Source organism: Patagioenas fasciata, chromosome 4 (genome assembly GCF_037038585.1).
Source record: "Patagioenas fasciata isolate bPatFas1 chromosome 4, bPatFas1.hap1, whole genome shotgun sequence".
Lineage (NCBI taxonomy): Eukaryota > Metazoa > Chordata > Aves > Columbiformes > Columbidae > Patagioenas > Patagioenas fasciata.
In genome coordinates this window covers 13,982,091-14,008,106 of record NC_092523.1, presented here as the reverse complement: position 1 = coordinate 14,008,106, position 26,016 = coordinate 13,982,091, and the positions used below count along the sequence as shown (strand labels likewise).

Here is a 26,016-nt window from a genome sequence, read left to right as displayed (position 1 = left end):
ACAATACTGTTTTTAAGATTATTAGAATGAAAAATAGCTTTACAAAACTAAACTAAATAGGAGAGCTACTGGTTCCACTTCCTGTTTTCCAGATTAGAGTCAGAAAAGTCTGGGTTGAGAGCCACCTCTGGAGATCATCTGGTCCAGTCTTCTGTAGGAAGCAAGGCATAACCTAAGGCTGTCCAGTCCCCTGCCAACCCAAATCTGGAATATCTGCACTAAAGGACACTCCCCATTTCTCTGGGGAGCCTAGTCCACTATTTCATTCTTCTCTCAGACAGCATTTTCCTCTTTTAATTCGGTGTTGTGAAAAAGATTAATGGGATTTTGATGAAGTTGTTTGTGGAGCTTGTCAAAATCTGGTTACATTTCTTTAAGACGCAGATTGTCAAGTTAATGCATTGGCACTCAAAATTGTGTGATATTAAAAGTAAATACTTGTTACTTAAGACGTGTTTCAGCAACTGAAGCATCATCCGTTTCAGTACCAGACTACTAAGTAAGGGCAGAAGACTAGTATTTGCCAGTATCATTAGCTGTCAGAAAAAAATCATCCTGGTTTAAAAGGACTGAAAAACTTTAAAACTCCATATAATCACGTACCCTGTAGTCTGTCCCTGATGAGTATTACAGGTGTGTTCATCCATGTGCACTAACACTTTGCAGGAAACACTGTCTGATTATTATATGTGGACACTTTGTGCTTTCAAACACAGTGTATATGCTCATAGCTGCCATTTAAGATGGGGCACGTGCATTAAAATAACAGCTTGTGGATAGGTTCACAGGATTATTCATGTGAAAGCTCATGGAGCAGTGTTTGCTGAAACTTGAATTCAGTGGAGATAAGAGTCTTGATCATAGTCACATACTAGTGGAAATGTGTTTGTATTGAGTGTAGTAGTTCAGAGTTGCCATATATATATACCTTCAGTTTTCTTTACTTGCTGCAGGAGGAGTATTACCCAGAGACAGAACTTTCTGAGCACTCTTTGTTCAGCTTCCTTAGCCATGAGCCACAACTGACATATAAATTCACTCCCAAATTTAGAAATCATATCTGGTTTTCTGTTTAACAAATCACTTGCTTTTTTTCCCCCAGGATTTTGAAGAACTACAGAAACAACTTGACTCTAGACTCCAGAATACTGAAATGTCAGGAGCCCACAATTCAGAGTACCAGACTCTAGAAGATTTAGAAAGAAAAGAAAGAGAATATTCTGAGCACATAATAGATAATGTAACTTTCTAATTTTTCTCTCCTAAGATTTTATTTTAATGTTATTCTTTCCATGGGGAATGCTTTTTTATTGTTTTAAACTACTGTGTTGGCTAGTCCACAGTTAGTGCTTTAGGTGTCCTAAAAACATTCTTACGTTGCTCCAGCAAAGTATTTCCAGCTCCCTTTGGGAGACAATGAGGTTTTTAAACAAACACTGTTTTATCACACTGGGTTTAGAGCTGAGAAATGTCTATTACTTGTCAGATGGTAGGATTTATTTCAAGCCAAGGTATAGCCTGACTTCTAGGAATATTATCCTAGCACCTTGTTTTCTTCAGTCCTCCATAACTGAATAAGCAAATAATAAGAGAACATACCTTTTAGCATGCTATAAACATTTACTTTAGCAAAACATTTTGCCATAGCATCTCTGCACATTATAATATATTTACATGTTTTTATGTAAAGAATGTAGTTTGATAGCAGGTATTTGAAGGGAAGCTTGTAGGTTTGTTTTTTTTTCCTCTGTGCAGCAGTGTCCTTGTGTCCACATAGCTTGCATCTAGAAAACTGAGAGGTTAAGAATATTCTTCACATTATTTTCCAGTAAACTGAGTAGTCTGGAAGATTTTCTCCTTCTCAATCCTGTTTCTGAGTTTTGAGCAAATTCATTGCTGATGAAAATGAGTGACTCACTAGTCAGACTCATGGCTCTGTGAGCTGCCTGCTCTGATTGATGGTGGCACTTTGGCTCTGAACTAAACAGCCCATCATCTGAGCCTCAGGCCTTTCTCATAGAGGAGTTAACTTTTTTAACATGCTTCACTAGGAATTTTCTCAGTTTTCTTGTGATTCTCTGTGCCTTTCACTTTATAGTGGAAGTCCTGGAAATGATGGTACCTCTGTGTCAAAGTTTCTTTTGCAATTTAACTTTGCTCTTTGAAAAATTGATTGTTTAGAGTTCTCCAGTGTTAGTCAATAAAAACTCTCTGGCAGCCTCACTGAGCAACATGAGGCAGTTATTCACTAGTGGCCATCATCATTCAGTCAGTCTGTCACTCTTATGCCAGCAGATGCTTTTCATCCATATTGAAAATAATTTCTCTGTACACAGATTCATATAGGTCAGCACCTTGAACTAATCCACTCTTCCCTCAGTAGAATAAAGGGTTTTTTTGGCATACTCACAGATACTATAGGCACCTTTTTTTTGTGTCAAAACTCACAGATATTTAATACAAATCTTGGTGATGGATACATTTTCTTATCTTTATGTTTACTAGTAAGCCCATTGAAGACCACAGAATACTCAGTTGTGCAGAGTCATAAGTGTTTGTGGGATACAAGCCTTAAAACTATCGATTACCCACATGATAACATATCAGAATGGGCACATGCACTGTGCTGATACTGCATGAAGTACTTAATTCCAGTGCAGTTAATAAAGTGCTTTTGTAGTATGTGGCTTTGAAAGGCTTCAATGATGCAAAATAGCGACAATTTTCAGTTTTCCTTTTTTAGCAAAAATGTTGTTTGACTGGAATGCCTGCTCCTACAGCTAAATAAAATTCCCAGAAAAAATTGCTGCAGCATGTTTTGGTTTTTGGTTTTTTCTTTTTTTTTCTTTTTTTTTTTTAGTTTTCCTATTAATACTAACAACATGATAGGCTTTTATAGATGCAGAGGACTAACAACAAATTCTAAGCAAGCTGTACAAAATTACTATGTTTAAAAAGTCAGGACTGACCTACAGGTTATATGCCACCAACACATGTATTGTCATACAATAAATAGGCTGTTCAACTTTGCAAGATGCTAAGTATAACCAATACTGAAAGCTGTCTGTAGTCTCAGTGGCTTGTTTCTCAGTAGGCTCATATGCCTTTTGCTGTAATAAAATAGTAGATGATTAATGAGGGAACATGGATTGGTTTTTGATTCGTATTCCACAGATGGAAGATTTCTGGAAGCAGACTGACAAAGCCCAGCAGGTGGTTTTGGACCAATCAAAATGCTTAAGTGCCAAAGCAACAAAGATAGCGATGGATCTGACCGAGAAGATGATTGCTGTAGAAAGCTTATTAAGTGAATCTCAAGATTTGCGGGCAATGGTAAAGTACGAAAAGATTTAAAAGTTGAGAGAGATTTAGTGAGTGTGAACACAAAGCATGACACAAGTGTACGAAGTCTGTCAGTCCTGCCTCAGGAATGAATGTAGACTGCTGACTCCAGTCTTCGTCTTTGGCTTTATTGCAAAGAACTCAAATTCTGTCACAGTTTATAAAGACTCACAGAGGGGTAACCTCTCTGCTCTGGAGTTCTAATTCTTGAAATACCATTTGGGCAGTCATGTTAGGAAAAAGTTACATTAGTGCAACCAGTAAGCCAGGAGCAAGAGCACTAGATCTATTAATGAAGGAGAATCATTACCCTGGGTATTAGGACATTTCTTTTTCTTTCAAAGTATTTATGCCACTTTGACTGAGAAATTCTAAATTAAATTTGAGGCTGATTCTGTGTGTCCAATGACATTAACTGGAATTGGAAGTCCTTAACATCTCTTAGTGATATGGCCATAAGAGGGAAAAATGTGTTTATAAATGCATCAGCACTGTGCTTTACGTTGTGTTAAATCTAACAGATCTTTTATTTGCGTTGCACGGGGCATACTGAAATAATTACTTGAAATTTAAAAGTCAAGGTTTTCAGAAGAATTTAAATACATGGAGGTTGTTATTCATGTGGTCTTGTGAAGTCTTCTCAGTTTTCTGCATAGTTTGGGAATGAATAATTCAATGTAATGACAAGCACAATCAAAGACCAATTCTTATTTTCTAAACAGAACTGTTTAATGTTTGTTTCAGGACATTCAGGAAAGTTTATTCAATTGGAAGCTTATGGTAAAAATGATCGATTCACTGAAGTCCTATATACCAGAAGAATGCAAGTGTAGATTAAATGTTGTATCAAATATTCTTGACCACTTAACTGTAAAGAATAATCTCTCAGTCCGACAAAAGGAAGAACTTTTAACTGATCTGCACAAGGCCTTCTGGGAACAGCTGGCAGATTTCAGTAATGGTGAGTACTTAGATTAGAGGTCATGATTTAACAAATATGGGTGTGAGTTCTTATTATTGTAGTAAGTAGTAAAAAAAATACTATTTCAGCTTTATACCCCTCTGTTTTAAAAAGGTATTGACAAATTGGTCAAGAACACTGTTACTGTGAAGGATGGGTGCTTAGAATAGGAACTTTGGCTTCAAGTCTTCTAGGTCTTGTTTCAGGCATTACTATGAACTTATTACTATGAAATTATTTCATGGACGTTTTCTTCTAAAACTGGCATGCTTAGTTCATAGTCTTTACATAAGTTCAACAGGTAACATTGGTTAAGCAAGAACGTGTATCCGTCGGTGTGTTTTCCGCATTTTTGTCAAGTTTCTCTTCTTCCGAAGCAAAAATACCTCTGTCAAGGCCTTGATTTTGTGCAAAGTAGCTGTCTATAGCCATATATAGCTATATTATATTATAGTTAGTACAGCCTATGCAGACGGGTATTATCAACCTGCTGGTTTTAGACAGAAATGAAATGTGCTTGAATCTGGAGTGCAGCATTTTCACATGAGAGTCTATGTTGACCTTGCTTGAGCTCCTAAATACATAAATTAAACTGTACCTATAATTCACAAGCAGAACACAAAGCCTGCAAGACTGTGCTCCTAGGAAACAAACAAGGAGGTAGTAAAGAATCCAGTAATGTTTAAAAATAACTATTGCTACATTTGTTCAGATGACATTTTTATTACAGGCTTTTCTGTACTTTCAGTGCACTTTTAAGCGTTTTGTCACTGCATCATCAGCCTGATAAATTAGCATGGAGAATAAGTAGCAGGCTCAGTGCTACAGTACCGTGCTACTTTATTTATCCACAAAATAATTTCTCATAGTTAAAGCAGTTGATGTGATGGCAGCACAGCGGCCACAGATGGCTTTTTTTTTTTTTTTTGCATTCCCCTTAGCTGCCTGTGTGAGGAGTGAAGATCTGGGGCAGGGTGGGTGGAATAAAAGAATAAAGTTGTTCTTAGGTGGACGGGCAATGAGACATGAATTAATAGCAGAAAATTGTAAGCACCGAATCCACTCTGTAGTGTGAGGCCCAGATAGACTCATTAATTTATAAATTATTTGGAGCTGCAGGGGAGACGGAAAGGGAAAGAACTCATTCTCAAATATCTCACAGTACTAGCACAAAATCAGAGGGACCTTGACAAATTTTGCTGCAGATTCCTGGATGTGTCACTTTGGAAGCTGTGTATGGCTGCATGCCAGTTCAACATTATCTGAACTAGCACTGCTCTAGACCTTTTCTCCCCACCATATGTTACTGCCCCTGTCCTTGCGGCAGCATTTACGTATCTGCAATTAGGTAATGAGCCTCTTCTGGACCTTCCCAAAGCAGGAGGGGAAGGTTTGGGATGCTGCAGGTGGGAATCTGTTTCTTGAATTAACTCACTGCCTTTGCGTAAGCAGCAGCAGTGAACGGGGTGCAGGATAGTAGGTGACCCAAAAACCTGATACATTCAGGTGCCATGGAACAACCCAAAAGTTCACGTCTAAAAATACCAACAGGGTAAGAATCAAATCTGAAATCCTGCACAACAATTACTTGCCTGTTTCACTCACTAACAGATTTCTGTGAGCTTATGTTGCGTGACAGTAGCAGATGCTACTTTCTCCCCGCGGAGTTGTGTTGTCTAATCATCAGTGGTTTATGTTCCAGAATGTATCCAGCAAAGTAAAGACCTGATCTTGAAACTACTGGAGTGCCGTAGAAAGAAGAGAGAAGAGTTCAAACATAGACAGAAAGCCGAACAAGGGAATCTTCTCAGTAAAACTTTTCATATTGAAAATGTTCATGATTTTCTTAAGGTGAGCAAGTAAAAACTTATTTTTACTGTTCCATTAGTTTTTAGGGCCAAATATATTGCACATAGGGATTTGGGGGATCATCCTGAGAATCGTGTACAGTAACAGCTGTGGATCAGGGTCAGATTCCCTGGTACCTAGGTTTGCCTAGAGGCTTTTCCTCCAGTTGTTGTCTCATCACACCCGAACAAAATGCCAAAGGAAGTCAATGCTAGGTTGCATGTTTTGTAGAAAACATCTTTTACTCAGATAGTATGTGTTTGGTTCAATATAGGGAGTCTCTGGAGGAAAGTATCTGGCCTGCATTACAGAAGAAAAGAGACTGTGCTGATCTAATTGCATTTCTATGTGTGAGGTTACTGAGGCTCAAAAGGCTATCAAATTTCATACAAGCAGAGGGAAAACTCATTATGATCACTGCTAGGAGACCTTAGAGAAGGTTTGCAATAGATAGTTTAATATGTTATACAATGGCCAGTGTAACGTTTTCTTGGCCATATTTTCTATAGAGCTCTATTTTTATTGTTCAGAGTGTATATAAGAAATCAGAGGCCTTAACTGTAAATGCTGAGAGCTGCAAAACTCCTATAATTTTTGAGAACTACATGCCCAAGTTATTAAGAAATTTAAAACATTCTCAATTTTCATGAAAATAAATCATTTAAGGTTAAAGTGGTCACATCCAGCAGCACTAAACTTTTGATGAAATCTAATAACAGACAAATTACTGTATGAGAAGACTCAGATTACAGCTGGAGCAAACTGTCAAAACTTATTGATCTCAACGCTGCGATTTTGTACTCCAGGGCCAAGTTTTTTAATTATATTTTATGAATTGGATAATGCAGTTATTGTTCCTGTATGCAACACCTGTCAGGCAACACTTCGGTTAAAAAAAAAAAGGTTTCATGCACTTTAAAACAGTAGAGCACATTTTACTTCTTTGGCTTTTCATAACTTGAGGCAAATAATTCTGTCACAGATTTTTGTAGCCACTGAGCACTCATGAATGTATTTTCCATATACACAGCATTTCAAAACTCTTGGATAGATCCCAGCCTCATTAAACAAAGCTTAGAAATTTTGTATTAAGACCTCTCCCCCACAAAGTTAGAGCCGCACAGCTTTGAGCAAGAGATGCTCTATTCTGTATGCCTTAGAAAGCTAACAAATATGCTTAGTTAACCTGTAGACTAACAATCTGGACATGAGCTGGCCGTGTGCACTTGCAGCCCAAAACGCCAACCATATCTAGGGCTTCATCAAAATCAGTGTGGCCAGCAGGTCAAGAGAGGTGATTCTGCCCCTCTACTCTGCTCTGGTGAGACCCTACCTGCAGTACTCCATCCAGCTCTGGAGCCCTCAGTACAGGAAAGACATGGACCTGTTGGAGAGGGGCCAGGAAAGGCCACAAAAATGATCAGAGGGCTGGAGCAGCTCTGCTGTGAGAACAGGCTGAGAGAGTTTGGGTTGTTCAGCCTGGAGAAGAGAAGGCTCTGGGGAGACCTTAATGTGACCTTTGAGTACTTAAAAGGGGCCTATAAGAAAGGTGAGGACAGACTTTTAAGCAGGGCCTGTTGCAATAGGACATACCCGATGAAGAAAGCCATATTTACCACAGGAATGTAGGAGGGCACTTGGCAGTTTGAATCAAAACATGACATATTTATGCATATGACCACTCATTAGTCTATAGAATGAGATGTTTTTTTTGAAATTCAGTCTTCTATTACAGCACATTGACCTGCCAACACATCACAGTCCTGTCTTGACAAAAAAATTGCATCTCTCTAAAACCTGTGACTAAGGACCAAATCAGGACCAAGTCATAGATCAGCTTCTTAAGCTGAGTGCCATCTGACAGTACTATGGGACATGGTGACCAGCTCCAGTGCAAAAGCATTATACAGTGTGATACAGCTGTAACTAAGGTGTCTGGCTGTTCTGCACCTCGCAGTACTGGCTATGATGAAGTGATATTCGTACACAGGAAAGCAGGTTGCAAATCAGATCTTTTCACATGTTGTCCAGTATTAGGTACATAGTATTTAACCTCAAATTGCTAAGGCTATGGAGTTTCATACGCAAGACTGGGTATGCTGAAATTTAGGTGGTAAGGCAAGTTTTATTTCTCTGTCAGTCATGGTTCCAGATAAACACTGTTGTGATGGTACATGGGAAGGGGTTCAGGGAAGGGGAGGATCACAGGAAGCTATCAAAACCTTTTCAACTATTTAAATATAACTATTTGTTTCTTTTAGGCTTATCATGGACTGTTAGAGAAGCATTGGCAAGCACAGTGGGAACTGGAGGAGGAGGAGGACTACAAGAGCACAGAGACTGTTGCTGATCTCTATAAGGTGCCACCTCTAGTGATACGTGTCATTTACTAAAATAATTATGAAGACTCTCTAATCCCACTACACAATGTCAGGCATCAGGGAGGATTGGGGAATTGCAGGGGAGATCATGGCAGCTCTGGGAAGCGAGGCTGGCAAATCAAGAGGTGGAGACAGGACAGTCTTCCACATTAGCTCGCCTTTTCCATTATCTTCCTAACACACTGTGTTTCCTAACCTCATATTATTCAGAAAATGCCTACGTGGTCTGCCAAAACGTGGTATGTGGGTGCCTGACAAGCCTGCTATGATGTTGAGAGCCTACAACGTCTGGCATTGCTACCAGGAGAGAGACTTCATTTATATAGCATAATTATCTCCTCTGCACACAGTAGGATGATGCTATTCTTAGTTAACTTCACTACATCTCCAAAAATAAACTTCTCACCTCTTTTCCTCTCAGAGAAATTGTTTTGACGCTATTTAGTTCCCTGAAATAAGTTCAGATCTTTGGTGTGAGTAATACTTTTACGTTTCTTTGTGTTACTGATTTGGGAATATATAGACGCTTCATGCCTTTGTGTCGTCTTTAATTATTTTCTGTCTGAACCGAAAAAATAAGATAACATGATTTATCTGATGAAGCCCAAAACTATAGCCAGCAGTGACCTTTAATTAGGCTAGAACTAATCACTTTCAAATCAACAGGATCATTGTCATGATTAATTAAGACCAGATCAAGGTGTTAAAGAAACTCGTTGTCCCTGTCACATTAGGAGAAGATAGCCACACAATCTTAAATAGCACTAGTCCAAATGCACTTTTTCCAATTCAATTGATAAAAAAATAAAACTACTGAATTTAGAACTAATAGTTTTGGTTTTATGTAATAGTGCAAGCAAGAGGATATTTGAAAAGATCTGCTGCTTTAGAGAGAAAGGAAAAGTTTGCTTGGAGGGCTATGCCAGTGAATCAAGAGTAGACTCGTTGTACAAAGAGAGGTCAACATGTCTGCTGATACTACTACACACAGTCCATTCTCTAGAGTTCTTAACTACTCCACCACCTTTCTCAATTCACATGAAGTCTCTGGAGACTAAATTATTTTTTTTTTTTACCCTGCACAGTTACACCTTGTTTGTGAAATTTTCCTTTCCTTTATTGTGTACTCTGCTTTAGTGACACTAACATCAGACTCAAAATCCTATTTCTTTCAGCAGTGCTAGCTAAATTTTCTTTTCCATTAAAGAAAAATCAGTGTGGGTAAGTGTTTCTAGAATTGCCAAGTTGCCAGGAGAGCTGAACAAACTTGAACTCTGCCAATTCACCCAGCTCTAAGCCATTATATTCTGTATTGCAGCTGCTCTCTTATTCCTAGACCCAAACAAACACTGCCAGACATGAAAAACTGCAAGTATTGTGATCCAACTGACATCTGTTGAATGAGGGTCCACAGATCTTAATTTCTAATTTGTTTTTTCCCCAATAATAAAACATTTTTATTGTGCCATTATAATGAACAACTGCACTTTTTCTCTTTAATCCTAAATACAAATACTACAGACTGTTTTAGGAGAGCATACTGCTTCTAGGATAAACTAGAAGGAAGAGAAAATGCAAATGAGCATAGCCCCGCTGTAGGTAAATGGAGAGCTGTTCTGATTTCTACAGCTGAGGGAAGTGCAATAGTTGCACATGGTGTCCATTACCTGGGGTATAAAAGCAAAAGTAGATTTGCCATTAAGGGAAGGAGTTCTGTTTCACAACCACAACGCCTTTGCTTTTCTCTGCCCCTCCACACTTTCAGAGTGGAAGTGCAGCTTGAACAAGAAGCAGCCTTTCCCTGGAGCACCAGGGCTTTGCCCCTCCACTTAGTTTCTCTGGGTTTCTGGTAGGGAGGAGCTGCTGCTACCAGCCAGGAAGGCAAAATACCCATGGTGACATTAAGGATTTGGTTAAAGATTCTATTGTTCACTTATTCTCCATGTTTCCATAACTGCAAGCATGTGTTACTAAATAGCTAGAAAGAAAGAAAAGAAATTCACCAGTGGACAGCTCTGTTCTTCTATCCTAGTAAAGAACAGCTATGTTGGTTCAGACGAGTGACTGGAGTAATATCCACTAAGTTCATGTACTGTGACAGCTCCACTGTTAGAGAGATGCATAATATCCAGTTAGCTAGAGTTAGGTCCTGTTCTCAGGCATACCTTTAGTTTCCAGCAGCTTTCAAAGCATCTGTTGTAGAGCATACAGGTGCCTCCATTCTAGATCACCTTCCTAAACCATCCACCCCGTTTAAGTACTGTGTCAAAACTTGCACTGGAGATGACAAACCAGAATAAACCCTCAAGGAAGACAGGCGGTACATGGTTCCCAAGGGTTACACTCTGAAAATTCAGTCGACCAAGTTCAGAAGCCCAAGTTCCCAGCTGTTGCTCTAAACTTATGGTGGTTAGCTGCTTTATTTGAAGTCCATTACACTTGTTTTGTTTCTTTTTTTTTTTAACCACAGCAAAAAGACCTTGAGAGGTCTTATATGTGATAAAGGCTTATATGTGATAAAAGGTTTAGGTCCTCCATTCCTCCTTCAGTTGTGTGCTAGAATGACTTATTTCAACAGTTACCTGGGTTTGTCCTAATAGAAACACTAGGGAAGCAAGCCTGACAGACTTTGTTCCATGAATAAGTAAGAAGATAACTTCAATGCAAGAGCTGATATTAAAATATAAGGGAAAGGTTTGACCAAATGGGGAAGCAGTTAATATCCTGTGGACAGAAGAAAAGATGTCCCTTACCTGTAATGCAGCTCACTTGTGGGAGAAGATCCATACCTTGTTCTGACAATGTTCTTCTAAGCCCTTCCCAAATTTCTATGCGTTTTTTATTTTTTCATTTTTTCCCCTTTTAAACAGTTTATGAGTTCACCAAGAGGGATATATATATAACCCTCTAGCACTACTGCAGCCTGCAGTGCTACAGTACATCGAAGAATTATCCAAATTGGCGAATAAATATGTAAAAATGCAATGATCTGGAAGCTGACTGTATTTGCATAGAATAATTGAGTAGGTTTGTTTTGTGTACACATGAATAAATTGATTTAAATTATTTAACCAAGGTCAATGGAATCTGTTGATGCCTGAAATGAATGAACAAGTTATATTTGGAGGAGACTGTAGGACTTTACAGCCATTGCAGTGGATTAAAATAGTGCGCTGTAGTTGAATGATCTGTGTATAGACACAGGGTCCACAACTAATTTTTGAGGTGCAAGCTGAGGAAGGGGGGCAAGTGATTTTGATTATCACAGTATATCATAACTGAAGGAGGAATTGCATGAGAGCTAATTGAATGGCTCAGCCTCATATTTTCATAAACACAGTCTGCAGAGTTAGCGCATACACAAGGGATATTGCGTCGCAGTAACAGTTCTGTTTTGACTTGGGTAGCTTTTCAATTGCAAGGATTTTACCATAATTTTCTTTTACAGAAAGTACCCGCTTGTCCCCAATATATCCTGTTCTGTTTCTTATGATCTCTTGCAAAGATGAATGGCTAGCTGCTTGCAAGTCTTTCCCAAGTGTAAGATATCATATGTTAATCAACCCTTAATCTTTTCTTTCTCCTTTTTTACCTGTGAACTACCTGCTTATTCCAGTAGGGAGGGGAGAAGTGAAAAGATGTTGGTGGTTATCAGTTCATTACTAAGAAGACAAACATGCAGATTACACAAAAGGAAATCAATTAACAGCTAAATATTACACAGTCTATGGTAAGATAATTATTTTTCGTTAGCCATAACATCAAAACCAAAAAACCCACACAATTTACTGTCATTTATAATTCCTCTTTGCTGATAGCAGCTCACCAGGATGTTATTTAATATGACTTGACAGAACATAGAAATGCACAAAAATTTAGACTAAAAGCTATTAAGTAATGAATATTATCAACAGGCAAGGAATAAACATTTTATGAATGGATAAACATGAATGTGAGGTTGAAGCAAAGTATTTTTTTCCTTCGTTAATAAAAGGGGAAAAATTATCTTTGTCAAAATAAATAGTACAGGTTGTTAGAGACTTACTCTTTAATTACTTTCCTTGTGTGATTTGATTAACATGAGAGATGGTTAGGGATGCTTTTCATGGAGGGGACTGCATTTTTAAGTATCCAGACATACTTGCTTTTTAAGGTGAATTATCCACAGCTTGTCTCAAATGGAAATCCATATCAAGAGACCTCCAACTCAAATGCTTACTTTTGCAAATTTTGCCTTGTGACTTAGCCCCAAAAGGCTAAAAAACAGTATAATCTAATAGATTAAATTTGTGAACTCTTACCATGCAAGCTCAATCTAGTTCTGGATTTGGGGACTGATTAAATTTGATCTAGTCATTTCGGTCAAAGCTGGTACAAGATGCGTGATATGGATAGCCTTCATTCTGAAGTTTGCTTCTTACTTTATTGCATAAGAAAATGTATTTTGCCGCTATATGAATTCACAATATATTAATAGTTAGATTTAGTAAAGGACATAACTGTGTCTAGAAAGGCATATTTCTAAAAGGGAGGTGCAGAAAGAGAAGATTGAAACAACCTTCTCCACAAATCAAGGACCAGTGAGGGCGCAAAACTAGAATTTCGCTGAACCTTCTTTTTTAATGCATGGAAATAGAACTTTTTTTTATTAGGTCATGCTAATAAGATACAGTATGGGTTGGCAGATGAATCTCTAACCTCCTAAAAAATGCCCTAGCCATTGAGCTTCTGGAGATCCATGCAAGAGTGTTCTGCAGCTTTGACCAGCAATATTAATTATTATAATGAAATGCTATTGTATCACAAGGTAACAAATCACTGTCGTAAGTTAACAAATGGCTATATGGTTGCCTCTTGGAGATAATATATACTAGGCAGTGGCTGGCATTTAAAATACAGTACAACCAGCCTTTCTAAATATATTTTCCTGCTTCACAGTTTCATTATTCACTGTATTTTCATCTGCATGTAGAAACCTTTTAATCATTTGGGCTTGAGGGTGAGCATTAATATTGTTATTTGGTTTTGTGGTGAAATCTGATAAACTCTGTATTTCCCCTGGTTTTTGTCAAAATTATATGTTTGTTGCCTTGTTTGAAATGCAGGTGCACTCTGTTTTAATCTGAGCCCATTTTATTTCTGCATATACCTCATGGTATTTCTTTATGCTTGATGAATTTCTCTGGAGATTTTTTAAAAAGCTTTGAGATTGCCTGCCAGGTACTACAAACAGGTTCATTCAACATCGCAATCAGCTATTCTATTAACGGAATCAATTTGAATAAATTTCATTAAGTAAAAGTCCTAAAAACAAGAGATGGCTTATCAGGAAGCTTGTAAGGACTGTTTTGTAGGAGCTTTAGTCCAAAAATAAGATCCTGGAAGCAGCAGGATTTTTGGAATGGTTTTCTTTTTTTCCTGTGGAAAAAAATATCTTTATAATAGGTAGTGCAATGTCCTTGTTCACAGACTTTATTACTGTTTCAGATCAAGTACATTCCTTAGAATACAAATAGTTTTGAACTATTTTGTTAGCTTGAGTTGCTTTGGTAGAATCCAATCACACGTGCAATATTTCCTAAACGTAGAGTTACCATTTCCCCTGCCAGATTTTATGAGGCCGTTTGACTGCATTTTTTTCAAGTGCCGCATTAGACAGTGTAGGTATCATGTTGTACCTGACGTGTGTCCTGTGGGTAGAGCAGGCTGTCGTGTTAGGGGCTGGAGTTTGATGTCTGTATGATTATGTCTTCAGATTAAAGAAACCAGCGGCCAGTGGTTCCCTGAACACTGACAAGAAGGTAGCATTTTGATATTCATCACCGACAGTGGTTTGTTTTGTGATCCTAGACCACTGATGAAACCAGTAAGGGCAGGATTGGTGTGCTACACAGGGGAGAAATACTACCAGAACTTTGAAGGAAAGTGTTCACCCCTGTCAAAAACCACCATCCCAGGGACTTAGAGCACCTGACCAGGCTTCCTGTTGCTTTGCGTGGCAGTTTGCAACTTATGTGAGTTGTAAAGAACATACTGGTTAGTCCTGCTTCCCCTCCATGTGTTCACCCAGGATTTTTATTTTTAAAGGGACTGTTGATTTGAAAAACTGCTCCTGGAATTCTGATCACACTTTCTTGTCCTTTCCTACACCACTTTCAGCAGAGGAAATATTTTGCAAACAAATAGTCAAGCACCCTTGATCTAAAAATAACTTGACCCATCACATTAATGAGGTGAGGCAGGTAACTAATTTTGTAGGAATAGGACCTAGTCACATTTTTCCTGGGTAACTATGTATCCACTCTGGTTGTACCAAAGTGCACAATATAATTTAAAGCTGCAGGGAGTGCAAGCAGAACTCTATTCACTTGGTCTTTAAACAAAATGGCATGAAGGCAAGTAGCAAAATACTTTCTTTATGTCCTGTACAAAAAGATTTCCTAGTAAATAATAACACAGAACTGTCTGTGTGCCAGAAAAATGCTATCAGTTCTGCAGCAAAATGTGTTGCAAAGTGATTTAGCTGCCATAGGTGGAACTCTGTTTAACAACCCTGCCTGAGATCTTTTGAGGTTGTAGTAGAAATGCCACAGACTTCTCTAGACTGCCTATAAATTATTTCACACCCAAGAGAAATTCTTATATCCATGAACACCCAGTTAAAGCAGGAGAATTAACTTGTCCTGAAAGGCTAGTAAAGCTCAGAAGAGAGCTGATTTACAGATACAGAGTGACCGTTCTTTAAATGTTGTATGGGACACAGAGATTAGAAACATGGGCTCTTTGAGCTTATATTAAATCCCAGCATCTGGAGGCTTGAATTTTAAAATAAAAAGCAGCAGAAAAGAGAATTCAAGCAAACCGTTTTGGGGAAGTGTTGGCAAGGTAAGCCAGGCCCACAACTACACAGGTGATTAAGATGGTATAAATGTAACAGGAGTTGGTAACTTATAGTTAAGGAGTAGTGGAGATCAGCATAGGATGTAGCATGCATTACCCCAGTGATACTGTCATGTTCAGATTGTGAACAATTGCTAGAAATGGGAGAAATGTTACCAGAAATGAAGTGTCTAATGGTTGAGTCTTTAACTGATTCTCATACTTAAACCCACTACCCAGTTTTGGGAAATCTGTAGCCCAGTTCACAAGAATTCAAAACACTTTGAGATTAAACAAAGCCAATGGCCACTGGATTCAGAAAATCCTACCTGCTTTGAACAGCTAAGAGTGGAAAAAAATCAAGATAGCTTATCTCGAAGGTGTAGTGAACACTTCTGATAGTGTTGTGCCTCAATTTTATCCTTAAGAAGAAGTTACTGCAGGAAGCTCTTAAGATAAGCTATGTATTGTTTGTGAAACGGTTCATTAATCTGGTGATTAGCATCCTAGAGGGATCCCAGGAAGAAAATAATAATTTAGTATTCAGTGCACAGTTTGGATATTTTAAAAACAGATGAGAAATATGAAGTAAAGTTTTTTAATAAATCTGTCCATTCATTATGTTGTGTATTGTGGGGTTTTTTGCTTTGATTTGGGTTTTTTTTTGTCTTATTTTCTCTTTCATGATACCACACGTAGCAGTCGGAATAGATTCTGAACAATAGTACATTATCCCAGTGTGTCTCCCAGAAAAAGACAAGTCCACCAAAACTTCTCATGTCTATGAGCTGCAGATAAATGGTTTTGACATTTAGATAAATATCAGTGTTTCTATTGAGAGCTTCCAGATTTTGATCACTTAAGAGATTGTAATTAAACCAATATTCAAAAAATGGCAGCAACTAGAAGGCTTAGCTTATTTTTGCAAGAGGAATGCTGAAAAGAGTTTTAAAAATATTAGCTATATTGTAAGGAAAAAGAAGTATAAGTGTTTTCAACAGGGCTAACGCTGATCTACAATGAAGGCAAAACCAAGTAGGCAGTAAAGCTTTTTGGACTGGTAAGATCACATAGAACTCACACAAAAATAGCTTTTCACACTGCTAAAGTACAGCAGTGTCCATGTGACCTTTCTGATGTGTCTTTGTCTTTTCTGCTGGGGAAAGCTACCTGCCCTCACACCTTCTCCTCAGGGACCATCTCAAATTGTAACAGGTTTGCAAACACAGCTCTTGTCATCACTTCGTATTTGACAGTGAAATTACGTGTTTTGAACAGACTTCTTAGCTTGGATGCCACCTGACAAAATCACCCCAACTCTTCTTGAGAGTGAAACAGCCTTAGGAGTTGAAATGCACTCATATGGGACTGATTTTAATAAAACTACCGGAAGGTGTTTGTTTTCCTAGGCTTGAACTTATTCTGTATCAGAAGGAATTTGAATAATTCTGTCTTTCCAGAAGGCATTGAAGAGTGTAATATTTTGAAGAACCAGCTATTAAACATGATTACTCTCAGTTTTGTCTAACTAAATGCCGTATTGTTTCTTTTAACTCTTCCTTCTTTCTTACCTTCATTGATTTCATATCAGCACCTTTGAAAATGTGCCTATGAGGTGTCGTGCTACACCAGATTGTTTCCACAGCAACCTGCAAAATAAGTGTTTTTACACTACATTGCAATAGCCAGTAAAACAAGATATTATTTGTACGGTAGTTGCATGTGGGCAACAGTTAGGATTCAAGATCTCACGCTCATGCCACTGTTGCATTTTAAATACCCTTGTGTGCCTTGAACCAAAAAAATTAAGTTGTTCATCTACAAAACCGGATCTTTTAAATTCAAGTTCTAGTGGCATTGGATTTTAGCTCTAAGGGTCGGTCAGTGGCCCAGTGTCTTCAGTGGGACATGGTTCCTTCACTGGCATCATGGAGACATGCAACGAAGCAGCTCCAAAAGTTCACTTTCTCACCTCTCTGTCTCTGTCTCTCTTTGTCCCTCTGTTAGGAGCTGTACACTAAAGCTTCCCATGCTTTAGCAGAGCTGGTGACAAAGCTTTTTCTTCAGACCCTGCCTCTTGTGACGGGTCTTTCTGTAAGAGAATGTGAGCATCTGAAAGAGGAATGGCAGGAGAATTTGGTCCCTCAGCTGGAGAAATGGGAGACCCACCACCAGAGACGCTGGAAGCTTTACCGGGAACAGCTATTGCAAGAAGAAAAGGTAAGACCCATATTATGTCCTGGGACCCCAGGGTCTGAAAACAGGGATATGGAAAAAAATTATCAAAATATTTATCTATGAGGAGTATTTTGTGTATAAATACACATCCCAGGTGCAGACACAAATCCAGACTCGAGATGGGCAGTTTGACCTGAAGTATAGAATGAATATATATGCTGTGCGTGTAGACTTGCATAGAAGAGTCAGCCAGTAATTACTGAACATCTGTCCACAGCGTTTGACAGCTTTGTCAGCACATAAACATTTTTTGGCAGGGCTGCTATCTGATGTCCTTAACTCTTGAGCATCTACAGAAGCAGTTCAAAAAAAACCTTCATGTGGACTGTTTGGAGAGGGTACATATGAATCCAGTTTACAGGAAAGGAGGCTTTACAACAATAAATATTTCTTAATCATTTTAATGTATTAATACTATAATATTTGGAGACATATGGGACACTCTTTATATAAAAATTATTCTTTACTCTGAGAAGGTAAAGAAACACACATCCAGTTTTCCTGCTCTGTTTATGCCCAGCATAGGAGGCATTAACACCAGACGTGAAAAGCAACAACAGTAAATGTGGAGGCAGATGTCTTCAGAGTTAGGCTGGAACTCAAATATACCTTCAGTTTATTCATGCAGAAGTATGTCTCTGTTAACAATACTTTGAAGACTGACAGCTTAGTCAAAGAATGACCTTCCACACACGCAGGTATGCGCCTTCACAAATGTCAAGTGTGTGCTGCAACATACAGAGCAGGGGTGTCAAACTCATTTTTACTGGGGGCCGCATCAGCCTCGCGGTTGCCTTCAAAGGACTGTATAAATGTAACTACTCCTGCAGTCCTAAAATTACATTTGGCCCTTTGAAGGCAACCGCGAGGCTGATGTGGCCCGCAGTAAAAATGAGTTTGACCTCCCTAATTAGAGCTTCCTTAACACATGTTTTGTCCCAGCCTCATTGTCCAAAGTGCCTGGACAATCCAGCACATGATTAATAAGGTACTGACTGAGTCCCTAATTATTACAGACTGCTATAAGGTGTTTCACTTTCCCACCCAATCTTATTTAGGGTTCTTCCATAAAACCCTATGATTCAGGAAACTCTGGACTTCCTACTGAATCTGATAGAGTGGTTTGCTGTATAACTCCTTAATCTAGAGTTATACAGCATGGACCTCCCTGACTGACCACTGTTAGCAGTGAGTCTGCTCACATGCCTTAGGTTAAGCATGGTCATTTGTGTTTTCTAGAACTGCTGACTGGCATTTAGTGTTTGAATTTGGCATACCTATACATTCAGTGGTTAATGAAACAATGTCTGACCTCCACTCTTTTTTTAATTTATTTTGCCCCTTTTTATCAAGGATGAGAGTAAATTCCTGACTTGGCAAGCTTAAACCTCTAGGTTGCTGTTCGTTTTCATATTCACTAAGAGTTCACGAATTGCCTGCCCTTGTATGTGAACGTTCCAAGCAGCCTGGACTAGTAGGTGTAGTACAAGTATGTGCATGGAGCCCAAAGCACCGTGGTGGTATCTCCTGTCATTGAAAACCACAGTCCAAGAAGGAGAAAGTTCTGGTGTGCAAGTTGTGATTAGTCTCAGAAGTCAGAGTGCATGTTAGGACACCTCTGGTCTGGTCCTTCCAGTGTCCCATTGAACCTCAGCAATTGTTAGGACCAGAGAGGATATTGTTTAACAGCTAGGAGACTCTCCACAGAGCGGGAGATCTCAGATCTAAAGTTTTGTTAAAAACATGCTGTTTATGCATTCCTCTGTTACTATCTTTGGAAGTATTGAGTAGAGAAACCACGCCTTGGGATTTTTCCTCAAGGGATTAAAAGGATTAGTTCACCCAGTTGCTAGGTAATAGCTCTTTGGGCCGAACTGTGTGATGGAGTCATTGTATGTGAATTCAGATGTTCCAGTTATGCCCAAGCATAGGTTATTTAAAATAGAAACTTGACTTACCATCACTTTCAGTGTAGCGTAGCGTTCATAATACAAAGCAGATGGCTTCCTAGCTGAAAAAAAACCAAAACAAACAAAAAAACACCACACAAACAACAACAACAAAAAACCCACAAACCAACAACAGTAAAGGGTTTGCTGACATCATTAACAGTAATTACTGAGCTATAGAGGAATTCACTTAGCAATGGCAGAGTTCTCACATTGGTCTCTGGGTCACCAGCACTGCAGTTGGGCTTTATTCAACAAAAAGTTTCCTGAGCAGCAGACAGAGCAGTCCTAAGAAGGAGTGATTCTGGGATAAATTCCTAGAAGAGACAAGGATTTATTCTAGTGGGAAAATGTGTGATCCTTCAATACAATATTCTTTGCTTGAGCTTAGGTGATAGTAGCTTTTGTGCATGTGGCCTTTTGGAAGTGGTTTGAACTAAACTGGAAAAAAGTCTGCTGTGTCTCCAAAGAGCATGTGCAGGGAGATAGCTCTTCCACCAAACTGGGCTCACAGATTTTCCTTGTAAATGAGTCTGAAAAATATCACACAATTCATTAAATTACATTCAAATGCAAAGTGGATCTCTTGGCCCTTTCCTGGCATAAATGCAGCAGCATGCACATTTAAGCAATAAGCTGACACTTGCATCCTACAAAAAGGAGCACTTGGTTTCCACCTTAAAAAAAGAAGAGAGATAAGGCACTTGTAACAGGTGATCACATCGTTTAGGATTTTCCATAGATGTTATGGTGCTGAAAGTGACTGAAGATCCATAAATCAACATGCATATTGACAGGCCTTTTAATTTGTCATGCGTTTTCCAGCAGAATAAGTCTTTCATTTGTCTCTTGATAAATGTACTGTATTAAGAGTTACATAGTCAACCTGCTTTACAGACTTGGGAAATCTAACACCAGAATGCTTTTCACCAAGGTATTTACGTGTGCTTTTCAAGGTGGCTCGAAAAGACATTTTTCCCATTTACTTGAACTGCATTATTTTTTTTAGTTTTATCTTTCCTAGCATTTATATATGTCTGGAATATGATGTCCTTTGGGGGAAGAGAATCTCTTTTACAATTTAAAAGAAAAAAACAGTTTCATATTTCACTTCTGTCTTATACACTTGAGGAAGTGAGTGAGGCAAATGAGAATAAATGACTAATGAAGATAAATTTTGAGCATTTTCCCACATAGCCACTACCTCATGATTTCTGTAGCCCACCTCTCCTGCCTGGGCAGTGGTTACAGGAGCTGTCAGCTGCACCAGGATCAAGTACTTGCTTGGCATTCAGTGTGCATCACACCCCATCTACAGGCTGTTAGGAAGAAATTGCTTTCCTTCTATTTCCTGAGAATCTGTCCTAAAAATGTCAAACTGAGAGCTGCAGAAAAAAGAGTGAGCTTATTTGGGTCTAATTTGCCATTGTATCTGAGGTCTAACTTAAAGTGTTTTATGGGTTTCATCACCTACGAAAGGCATATTCCTCAACTTTATTGCCAGAGAGTAATGCTTAATGTTAGCAGTCCTCCAGAAGATCTTGTAATGGACTTGTTGCCAGGAAGCAAAACACTGAGAAGCTTACAGAGAAAATAGGGGTGAGGATATTCCCATCCATTTCTACATTGTTTCTTGACACCCAGAAAGCTGAACCAGTATCTGCTTATCAGTTTTATCAGTTATCTGCTTATCTCTTAATTTTATACTCATTTTTTCATAGCGATTGGAATGACTCTTCAAGGAGCCAGACATTCCTTGGAGCTTTACTCCTCTATTTATGATGCATTTGTCACTGGTGTTACTGGTAAAATCCAGGAATCAGAGAGCCCAACCTCTCTTCCAGCTGCTGAGTCTGTGCAGCAGCATGATTTTCTCTGCTTCATACTGAGCTGTCTCTGGGCAAAGTAAGACCACCCCAAGAACGGGAAAGCTTGGAGAGGCGCCTGATGGCTTGACCCAGCATTGGAAGACCGGTGAAGCACAAAGCCTGACCTTTCCAACCAGCTTGATGAAATAGTTGCCTCTGATTTACTGGCTTTCAGCTGTACATCAGCAGCCTCAAATTAAAATTCCCAGAGGATCTTTGCTGTTGCATTTGTGCTTGTGTGTGAAAGTCCTTCTGATATTTCAGAGGTGGAAAATACCCATCTCCCCCTAGCCCATTCCAGTGAGCTTCTGAAGTGTTGCTTCCAATAAAACATAAAAAATACTGTTTATTCCCAGCTGATCCCTCCCTTCTTAATCATCTTCTTAATAGCTTTTGAGACAGAACACTGGTTTAGTATTTGGTCCAAACCTCAATCTTCCTTAATTATCATCCAATCTTAAATGTGTAATAATCCCTCTCCTCTTTGTTCTCTTACTACTCACATGGCTGATGTACTCTGCTGTATTCTGAGCTTTCCATAGGTCTTGGGAGTAGGGAGGGGTGCAGTGAAGAGGCCAGTTTTGTGTACAACCGACCTTAAATGCACTTGCAATGGAAAAGGTGACTCATTCTTTTCCTTTACAAGAAATTCTGTGTTCACCACTACAGAGTTAGACTATTTCTTCATAAATGGAAGAGAGACTACAATCCCTGTCTTTGATATCATTCTGAGTGCCTTTTTGGATAGGATGTATGGATAGCAGCAGAGGTGTTAAATTTGGGGTTCTTGGCTGCAATATTATATGACTTACCATTCCAATTGTAATTCAGAAAACATCTTGGTGATCTATATCAGATTTAATCCACATGCTGTTCGAGAGTAAGTGTACACACAGGCCCTTCTAGAGCAACTTCTCAGTGAATAACCATGTCTCCAAAACTGCTGAGACGCCACATCTGAGCCACAAGCAGGCTCTCGTTGAAAATGAAAGTACTTCTGGAACGTAAAAGGTCATTAGGAGGCCTTCTTTTAATTGCTGAAAGAGACATTAAAATACACAGTGTGATGGATCTACAAGGCATACACAGAGAGGCGTGAAACACTAGGAAACCATATCCATAGAGCTGCTGAAGGACAACGCTGATACAGTTATTACTTCAAGTGAGTATTTGCCATCTGTCATGATGATACCTGGAGACCTGATAGACCTTAATCTGACACTTGCAGGATGCAATCAGAGAGGGCACTGTGCTCTGCTGTACTCTGTGATTTTTAAGAATTGCCTAGACTCAAATCATTGGAAGTCTGGCTACATGGGTACATCCTGCGGCTCTTCGTGAGAGCAGCCTGGTGGGCTCCCCTGCGCTGTGCGGACTTTCAGGCTGTGCTACTCATGCTCAGCTGAGCTTCCTCCATCTGTCACCTGTTGTTGGCTGGCTGCCCATCCTTTCCAGGCATCCTGCTCAGAAGCATGTGTTTTGGAAAGGTTTTCTGCATGGAGAGGGGTCATTTATATGTGTTGCTGTGTATACCACAGAGAAAGCACTATCCAAGAAAGACATTTTTATTTTAAAGGCAAAGGTGATGTGGTTTTAATGTTCTGTGTTTCCCAGGGAGTTCATTCTGTGTTCACAGGTAGACCCTTTCTCCTGCACAGGTCACTGCTTCCCAAGGAAAAGATTATCAAATCCAGTAGGAAGGCCCAGTACCACCCCTAGTTCCTAACGCTAAGGATTGTTGTAATTACACATCTAATTCTTCACTAGACATGTTGATCTAGTGAAACCCTGCTGTCTGCAATAGTAGAAAATTTAGTCCCTCGTGTTCTGAATGAGGCTGGAACATGAAGTGAAGCTGTCAGAGAGCCCGAGTATTATATTTAATTTAAGGACTCTGCATACGTCTGCAGGCAACCTGCATTTATCCAGCTGCCAGTGTAGCCTAAAATATACTCTTCATCTCACAGTAACAGAGTTTGGGCCTTAAAAACATTTAATTTTACAGCTTATTATTAATTAAATTAATTAATTAACAAAATCTGAAGTCCATATCTCCACTAGTTTACAGTCCAATGGCAAATCCATCAAAACATTTAAAGATTAAATTCTTTGATCTAAATATCACCTTGAAGGAGCTGTAAACTTGCGCTCTATGCACCTAATCATACAATCTCCATCTCTAACTATTAACACTGTGTACTATACACAAAAGTGTGATGGAAGATGATACATTCATTTTGTTCAGTGAAAATAAAAACTACATTCTCTACTAGTGAAAAAAAAAGCCCACTGCAACCTGCTGATAACAGTCGATGCAATATTTTGTGCGATATTGTTTTTTTTTTTTCTTGTTCCTCTGTTGCTGAAACCAGAAAATCTGTAGGAGACACAGCTCAGGGCCGATCCAAAACAGTTGCAAAGCCTCCCTGTCTTTTCAGTGGGCTTTGTTTAAGAATTTGACCATTGAGAAAAAAATACTTCTAAGTAGAATAATTTTAATTCAGCATGAATTTTTTTCTTGAAAGAGGAGGATGGTTGTTTTTAGCAAAATAAGATCAAATAACCACCTGTTTCATAATGTGATGACTGGAATGACTCAAATCAGAGTACCTTATGATTGCATTTTCTTCCCTTCTGCTTTTAGCTATGGCTAAAGGAATATGCTCTGTCTGCTGTGATGCAGAAGCACCTGTCTGAGAAACAAGAGAAGATAATTCAAGGTGTCGTAAGCAGACTAGGATGCCTCAGTGATGAGTAAGTTTGGTTTTATCAGTAAGCGGTGGGGCAGAACTACACTGCTGCATGCACAGTTAAAATCTTGTGTATGTTACATTTTGGAAAGCAGTGTTGGGGGACTATGAGCGTCTTCAGACAGAGGCAGTTACTCTAGTTTTTGGCTTAAATATTGGGAAAAAAAGTTATCATGACTCCTGGTAAGTAGAAAAAACAGTGTCAAGTGGTGTTCTTTCTGTGTATCTGCTCCTAGGTTTGTGAGTGATTTCTAATCTTGAATCAGCCTCTTTTTGTATTCTATATATCACATTGAAGTTGGATATCCTTCAAGATAAAATGTTCAGTCCAGCATCATTCAGCTTTGCCTTTGCTTTCTGCTACTACAATACCACTGACCATCACTTTGCATGATAATGACTCTTCTCTTGCATTCTCTTGTCTGTATTTACCAAGGAAACTTCTAGTTTTATATCATCATTCTAGAGCTAAACATCTTTTTGATATAGATACTTCTCAAAAAAACACAGTTTTTCCTTGTTTTGATTAACATATCGAATGACTTAATTCACCAACATCTTCACATTACCAAGGATCAAAGCATTTGAAAACTTGTCTATTTGGAATATTGGTATTATTGCCATTGCATTCCTTTATTTGGCTCTACTTTTCAGTTCAGCCTTACATTTTCACATTCTGACTTCAGTGTTTCCCAAGATGCAGCATCTGGAATGCTCACCATGCCTTACATGTACAAAAAAAGTTAGATACAGGCACAATGTTATCCCATATGTGTGCACAGATTTCACTCGCCTGGTCCAGAATCAATTTCAAAATTTGCTCGCTATTTAAAATTCATCACAAACTTGCTCCAGCCATGTCTGCCCTGCCAGCTAACATGAGCCTCTTCAGTGTCTGTTCAGAGTGTACCTCCTTGGGAATCCAAAATATGCTGTCCTGCATTTTCTTGAAATAATTTTCCTGTAGTTCTGATGACATGCTCTTTCCATCTTATTTCAAGTCTCCTATTAAAAAACAAAACAAAACAAACTTTCATTATGTCATTATAGATGATTATTTATCTCTTTTCTATTTTTCCTTTAACTTCAGTGTGACAGAACTAGAAGTCTATCACAGCAATTCCCATTTTTATACCTGAGTAGTTTTCCAAGGTGTGCTTTGTACAAGAAGACATTACAGAGTGAATAGTAACTCTTGTCATCTTTGAGCAATGACTTTGCTGAACATAGGTGTGCCAAATCAGCAAACAGCTTAGCTGATTGATTTTCAATGGTCCTTTTTGCAGGTCTGTCAACTATATATTGCAAAAGCACCAACTTCTGCTGTGTCCAGTACTCACAAGGTTAACCCTCCGAAGACTTGGAATGGCAGCCCTGACTCGCATGAGAATGTCCAGAAAGAAGAGTTTGCTTCAGGAACTGAGAGAGCAGCACATCCTGCAGAAGGGATCGTCCCCCTGCCAAGATGAGGACCAGTGGCAGCTACAGAAGGCGGTGGTAGGTACAGTGGCTGGGTGTTTTTTCTCCAGAGGTCTCATATGCTGTGATGTCTGGCATTAGAAGTAGTCATAGAAGATATCAAAAAATAAAAATATTTCAGTTCCAAATAGAAAGGAAAATATTCTGTCAAAAATGCACCCACTGCTGACACAGGAGGTCGCTGTGTGTGCCTGTTTTAGTTTGGGCAGACATTTAAAATTCCTTAATGCCTTATCTACTGGCTAGCTATCTGTGATATGTGTTATCATAGCAAGCATATTTACCTAGTTATTCTATATGAAAATACTGTTTAAAAAAGGC

General features: G+C 38.8%; 1 protein-coding gene across 1 annotated transcript in view; it reads left to right on the top strand.

Annotated features, from left to right (window-relative positions):
• The window catches only part of EVC (EvC ciliary complex subunit 1), a 49,962-nt gene that overhangs the window by 11,118 nt on the left and 12,828 nt on the right, over nucleotides 1-26,016 (top strand). The window contains exons 7-14 of the mRNA XM_065836527.2: nucleotides 1,103-1,240; nucleotides 3,175-3,333; nucleotides 4,087-4,303; nucleotides 6,006-6,154; nucleotides 8,413-8,511; nucleotides 17,419-17,631; nucleotides 24,111-24,220; nucleotides 25,503-25,713. Of these exons, the coding sequence (XP_065692599.1) occupies nucleotides 1,103-1,240; nucleotides 3,175-3,333; nucleotides 4,087-4,303; nucleotides 6,006-6,154; nucleotides 8,413-8,511; nucleotides 17,419-17,631; nucleotides 24,111-24,220; nucleotides 25,503-25,713 (1,296 nt within the window). The remainder of the gene's footprint in view (nucleotides 1-1,102; nucleotides 1,241-3,174; nucleotides 3,334-4,086; nucleotides 4,304-6,005; nucleotides 6,155-8,412; nucleotides 8,512-17,418; nucleotides 17,632-24,110; nucleotides 24,221-25,502; nucleotides 25,714-26,016) is intronic.